This window comes from Equus przewalskii, chromosome 21 (assembly GCF_037783145.1).
Source record: "Equus przewalskii isolate Varuska chromosome 21, EquPr2, whole genome shotgun sequence".
Taxonomy (NCBI): Eukaryota; Metazoa; Chordata; class Mammalia; order Perissodactyla; family Equidae; genus Equus; species Equus przewalskii.
Genome location: NC_091851.1, coordinates 19,030,231 through 19,035,959, shown reverse-complemented (window position 1 = coordinate 19,035,959; position 5,729 = coordinate 19,030,231). Strand labels below are relative to the sequence as shown.

Sequence of the window (5,729 nt, the reverse complement as noted above, 5' to 3'; positions counted from 1 at the left end):
GGTACCACAGCCAGAGGGTACCCCATGGGAGAAATCACCACTATATGCAGACGTTCACAACGGGTGCCAAGGGGGCAAAAAATGCTAACGGGCAGTCCGGGTAGGAAGGCTTCCCTTAAGTTTTGGTCTGAGCACATTTTGAAAGGCAAAAAAAGGGGAAGAAAGGGCATTCCGGGCTGAGGACCAGGCAGGCTGGGGGCTCTGAGGCCCAGAACACCGGCACGCAGCTGGGGAGGCTCCAGCGTTCACATGCCAAGAGGCAGACTGTGTACACACGTGTGTGCCTGTGCATGCTCCCAGGGCAGGCGGTGCGGCCCAGACATGCCTTGTGGGGCCCCAAACACCTCTGCGCCAAGCCTCCAGTGTAGCTTTTACCCGCAGCTCTGGAGGCTTCCCCTGCAGCGCCCTTTTCAAGTTTAAGGTATAAGCCTCCTCACTCGGCCTTTGATGGTGCACCTATACCGCTATACTCCGAGAGGGATGGAGGAGCTTGTTAGAGGCGGGAGTGTGAAAGGAAAACCTAGCAGCCTACTAAACCCTATGGGGCTTCACTGGGCCCAACGAAGTGACTGGCCTGCCAAGGACACACAGCTGGTCACAGGGTTGGGACTAGAGTTTGAATCGTTCTACTCTACACCGAGTCCTCGTCTTAACCCACCGCAGAAGCCCACAACCCAGAATCCCCCCGAAAACGCCCCAAATATGCGTATTTCCTCCCGAAGTCATGATTTCCAAGGTTACGGCCCAGGAAGCTGCACTTTAACAGGCGCCCCCGCGGTCCCCACGCACACTGGCCAGGTGGAGAACTCGGCCCTGCACCCCAGGCCCCGCAAGCCGCACCAGGCCGGCAGGGGCCTCGGCGTCCGCACCCCGCCAGCGGTGACCGCCCCGGCTCCGGCTTCTTCGGGGAGGTCACGCGCCGGGCCGCGGCGCCCCCTCGCGGCCGCTGGCGGCGGTGGCCTGGGGCTCAGTGGGTCCATGGCTTCGAGTGCGAACCCTGTGTACCCGGGCGGGGAATGACCGGTGTGGGCCCCGCCCGGAGCTGGAAGCAGACGGTCTTCGGCCTGACGACGAAAGTCGCCGCTCCCGGTGTGCAGGAGTCGCAGCACCACCCCCGCCCCGACCCGGACCAGCGCTAGGGACGTGAGGGCCCCGCCCGCCGGCGCGCGTCATGCTCGCGCGCGCGCGCGCCCGCGGCTGGCGTGCGCAGACGCCCAGGGGTCGCGCAGCCGCCCTCGCTCCCGTGCTGCCAAGTGAAGTGGGTTGTTGCTACAAGTCGGCGGTCCGGGAAGGAAGGGTGAGTGCAACATCCTGAGGACAGCGGACCCGGACCGCAGGGCGGCACAGTGAGTGCGGAGTGCTCTGCGTAGGCCTGGGTGACTGGAGCAAGGAACTACGAACCCCCAAATGCACTGCGCCGCTGAGTTGCGCGAGGCAGTGACGTAAAGGTTCTTGGCCGCTACCATTTCTCCACGGGGGTGCGGGACGTGGTGGCGAAGGCTAGTGACGCGCTCTTCTTGCGGCTAGAAGGTCACCGGAGTCACCGGAGGTCAGCGGACTCCGGTTCCCAAAGTGCCTTCCCGAATCTTCCTGTTTGACAATTTAAACGGACAATCTGTTTACCCTTAACTACAGATATCTGCTTCCTGTGTACCGGCTGCCTTTTAACCCCAAGCTGGCCACTGAGCCAGACGGACGCTATTATTGTTATTAATTACTTACTAGTCTTTATTTGAAACAATCTCACACTTACCCCAAACGTCAACCCTTTTCTTATAAAGAACTCCCGTATAGTCTCTGATACTTAAGTTAGTTGCAGATATGATGCCTCTTGACCTCTGTATTTAGAGGTACTTCAGTGTGTATTTTCTACAAACAAGGACATTGTGCTACATTCAAGACCAGGTAACAATGATAAAGACTGTTATCTAATCTGTAGTCCGTATTTAAATGCTTCCAGTTGTCATAATAATGCCCTATTGTTTTGGTCGCACGTTGTATCCACCTGCCCCGTCTCTTTAGTCTCCTTCAGTCTGGAGCAGCTCCCCGGCTTCCCTTGATTCTGGTGACTTTGACACTTTGGAAGATTCCTGGCCAGCTGTTTTGTAGAACTGGATTTGGGGTTGTCTGAGATTTCTTCACCTCTACACTCTTACGGGCAGAGGTGGTGCTGACCAGATGTCGTTATTCAGAGGCTGGGAGTGTGCCTTGGGTGGCCCAGGAGGACCAGTGACCAGCCACACGCTCCCACACCCTGGTAGGCCAGACCCTTTCTGTGGTTGCGCCCGTCTCACTAAGGTCTCTGGCTTCCCTGTAGGACCCTCCCGGAGCCATGGTCCACGCCTTCCTCATCCACACCTTGAGGGCCCCGAAGGCGGAGGAGGGCCTTTGCCGGGTGCTCTACTCCTGCGTCTTTGGTGCTGAGAGTTCACCTGATGACGGGCGGCCACATGGCGCCGAGAGGGACAGACTCCTCCGCAAGGAGCAGATTTTGGCTGTAGCCAGGTAACCACACAGCCCAGCCCAGCCCCTGCCCTTCTTTGAACGCATGACCAATTGTGATAGGTTTTCTGGGTGGCACAGAGAAACAGGAGGACTAAGAGGCAGAAAGCTTTAGAGTGGTGTTTTCCAAAGTCTTCCACGCTCATTCACAAGTGTTACACGAAAAAGGGTTAAAGAAATAATAATGCTATTTATCATCATCGTTACAATTATAATTAGCATTTATTGAGCCTGTAAGTATGTGCTAAGCATTTATGTTCTGAGTATTTCATGTATATGAACTCATTTCATCCTTGTACCAGTCCTTTGAGGTAAGTACACTTATTCTCCCACCTTACAGGTGAGTAAACTGAGGTAATGAGAGTTTAAGGAACTTAACCTGACCAAGATTACATGTAGAAAGAGCCAGAGCTGGGATTTGACTGTGGGCAGGCAGAGCTGGGTACCAGTTAAACATGCATTGCAGTGCAGAAGTTCTCAGTGCCTTTAAGCTTTAGCAATCTCTAAGGAGGAAAGAGAATGTGGCATGTGGGCACTCTGTGTGCCCAGAGCTTCCTCAAAGCCTGGGATGCACAGAGCACAGTTTGGAAAGACTGTTCCGGATGGGGTGGCTGGCCTTGGACCTTCCCATCCCAGACCCTGATGGAGCCGGCAGGTGCCAGAATCTCCTGGCCCCTCTGTGTTCTGGCTGAGGAGATTTACACTCTGGGGTAGCTCTGTGCCAGCCTCCTGCCATCCGCTTGTTCCTCTGGGCCTACTCCCCTTCTTGTGGCACAGAAAACCAAACAGATACTTTTAAGGCTGGCCTGTGCACAGCCCAGATTGAGAGGTGGTTCAGGAGGGATTGTAGAGTGCTGTGAAAAGCCTGGGTGGCCAGTGAGGAGTCCGTCTTTATTTGGAGAGGGTTGCACAATGGATGAGGGTGGAGGGTTGGACAGCCTGGATTGGCCGTGGCTTTTACTCCGCTTCTCATTGCTTGCTTTTCTTTATGTTGAGGAGGCCTCCGTGAAGCAAGTGAGTCCGATCTTCTTCCCCTGGTGCCCTTTCCCAGCCTGAGGAGCTGTGTTCAAAACCTGCCTTCTTGTGGCCACATGGAATGAAATGGTTCAGGGAGTAGAGGCTGGAGCCTGAATTCCCATCCAGATTCATGCTTCCTGCTCTGTGGCCCTGGGCAGCTCACTTAGTCTCTCTGGGGCTCAGTTTCTACATCTGAGATAGGAGATAATGGCAGCTTCTAGGTCCAGGGCTGGTCATAAGGATGACAGTCAATGACCTACCCGCTCTCCCCAGGCAGGTGGAGTCCATGTGCCGGCTGCAGCAACAGGCGTCTGGCCGGCCCCCCATGGACCTGCAGCCCCAGTCCTCAGATGAACCAGTGCCCCTGCATGAGGCCCCACGTGGGGCCTTCCGCCTGGCAGCAGGGGACCCTTTCCAGGAGCCGCGGACGGTGGTCTGGCTGGGCGTGCTTTCCTTAGGCTTTGCCCTGGTGCTGGACGCCCACGAGAACCTACTGCTGGCTGAGGGCACACTCCGGCTGCTGGCACGCCTCCTCCTCGAGCACCTCCGGCTGCTGGCCCCCGGCACCAACCTCCTGCTGCGGGCTGACCGCATTGAGGGCATCCTCGCCCGCTTCCTGCCCCATGGTCAGCTGCTCTTCCTTAATGACCAGTTTGTCCAGGGTCTGGAGAAGGAATTCAGTGCTGCCTGTCCTCGCTGACTCCTTACTGGGTTGGGACTTCCCAAGAGTACAAGGAGGGGAAGATGGGAATGGGGATGGACAAACACACAGCCAGGTGAGCTCACGATCTGCCTCCTTCCCAGCCTGCTCCCAGCTGTGGTGTATTGCCACACCCAGCACAAGTGGACAGGACAAGCTGACAGAAAGGGGGTCGGGCAGAGGGTGGAGGGGAGAGATCACAGAGCATCCTGTGCCTGGAGCTGTCCTGTGACTTGTTCAGACCAGTGCATTGGGCCAGCCCCCTTGTCCTTGACCCTGCTTGCTCCCATCCCTGCCAGCCAGCCCCAAGCAGATCACCAGCCACTACTGCTGGAGAGTGAGGAGCGGCTGCCTGGAACTCAGCCCACTTTGTTCTTCCAAACCTGCAGTCATCACAGAGCAAAAGGGTTCTCTGAGGCTCCCAGGGTTGGGGAGCTGGCCCCTGCCTTTGCACCCACTTAGGCAAAACAAGGACTTTGTTGGTGAGGGCCTGCTTGGTGTCCAGCCCACCACAGTTCACAGATGTGTCAGTCGTTCAGCAGGGGGATTTTGTATCTCCTTTTGGGTCCAGCCTGTGCCCACCAGGCAGCCTCGAGTAATCATGGGCTTCCCTTGTCTGCAGGGAGAGAAGGTACTCTCAAGGTGGGTGCAAGAGGTCTGGCCTGGGTGATGTCATCTTTCCCATTTTGAATTAAAAGCACCAGCTGTTTGATTTCACCCTCCGTTTCTGTGAGTGTCATTAATGCACATCTGCTTGTGTGACCCTGAGCGGGGGGTCAAGGATGCCCCTGAGAGCTTCTTGGGAGATCTCCACCTCTTGTCCCCCACATCATCTCTGTCTCCTGTGCCTCCTTTGGATGGTAGCACTTGCGTCTTCTACCAGGATGTGGGGGGTTGATGTGGATCCCTGAGAAGTAGAGCCTAAGACAAGGATTAGATGCAAGTGGTTTGTATGGGAGGTGATCCCAGGAAGCCCTGGAAGGGGAAGCAGCCCATACAGGTGTGTTATCCAGGACAGGTAGGGAGCTCAGCACCTCTGGGAACCAGTGCACAACAGTCACCTCTGAATGACTCACTCAAGGGGTGAAGACCTGTGGGTGTTGGTCTGCAGCTCCCTCCAGTCAGTGGCTGTGAGTTGTCCCAGGGAAAATTCCCTGGCTCATTCTGCCCCCAGAAAAAGCCCTTAGGCAGTGTGGAGCTGTGCCTGCCCACACAATGGTCAGACCCTATGGTGGGGCACCAAACTGCTATTAGGAGTCTAATCAGCAGCTCCTAGTCCTGGCTTAAAATGATTCAATTGGAAAAAAACCTCAGTGTATATCTATTTTCTTTTTTGAGGAAGATTAGCCCTGAGCTAACATCTGCTGCCAATCCTCCTTTTTTCCGCTGAGGAAGACTGGCCCTGAGCTAACATCCATGCCCATCGTCCTCCACTTTATATGTAGGACACCTACCACAGCACGGCCTGCCAAGCGGTGCCATGTCCACACCTGAGATCCGAACCGGTGAA

General features: G+C 56.0%; 1 protein-coding gene across 3 annotated transcripts; it reads left to right on the top strand.

Moving 5' to 3' along the window:
- Window positions 1-756: 756 nt before the first annotated feature.
- Window positions 757-4,936, top strand: AP5S1 (adaptor related protein complex 5 subunit sigma 1). Of its 3 annotated transcripts, none has more exons than XM_008533586.2 (3): window positions 757-1,297; window positions 2,318-2,505; window positions 3,793-4,936. In XM_008533586.2, the coding sequence occupies exons 1-3, from the start codon at window positions 1,172-1,174 to the stop codon at window positions 4,217-4,219; spliced, it is 741 nt and encodes a 246-aa protein (XP_008531808.2). In that variant the 5' UTR covers window positions 757-1,171; the 3' UTR covers window positions 4,220-4,936. The 3 variants fall into 3 exon arrangements, with proteins under 3 accessions (XP_008531808.2, XP_008531809.1, XP_008531811.1); XM_008533587.2 differs by having other exon boundaries at window positions 952-1,905; XM_008533589.2 differs by having other exon boundaries at window positions 1,132-1,346.
- Window positions 4,937-5,729: the final 793 nt, after the last annotated feature.

Coding starts and splice junctions, on each gene's coding strand:
- AP5S1 (XM_008533586.2), top strand. CDS start 1,172: ATGCTCGCGCGCGCGCGCGCCCGCGGCTGGCGTGCGCAGACGCCCAGG. Junction 1,298..2,317: donor CGGCGGTCCGGGAAGGAAGG/GTGAGTGCAACA, acceptor GCTTCCCTGTAG/GACCCTCCCGGAGCCATGGT. Junction 2,506..3,792: donor CAGATTTTGGCTGTAGCCAG/GTAACCACACAG, acceptor CGCTCTCCCCAG/GCAGGTGGAGTCCATGTGCC.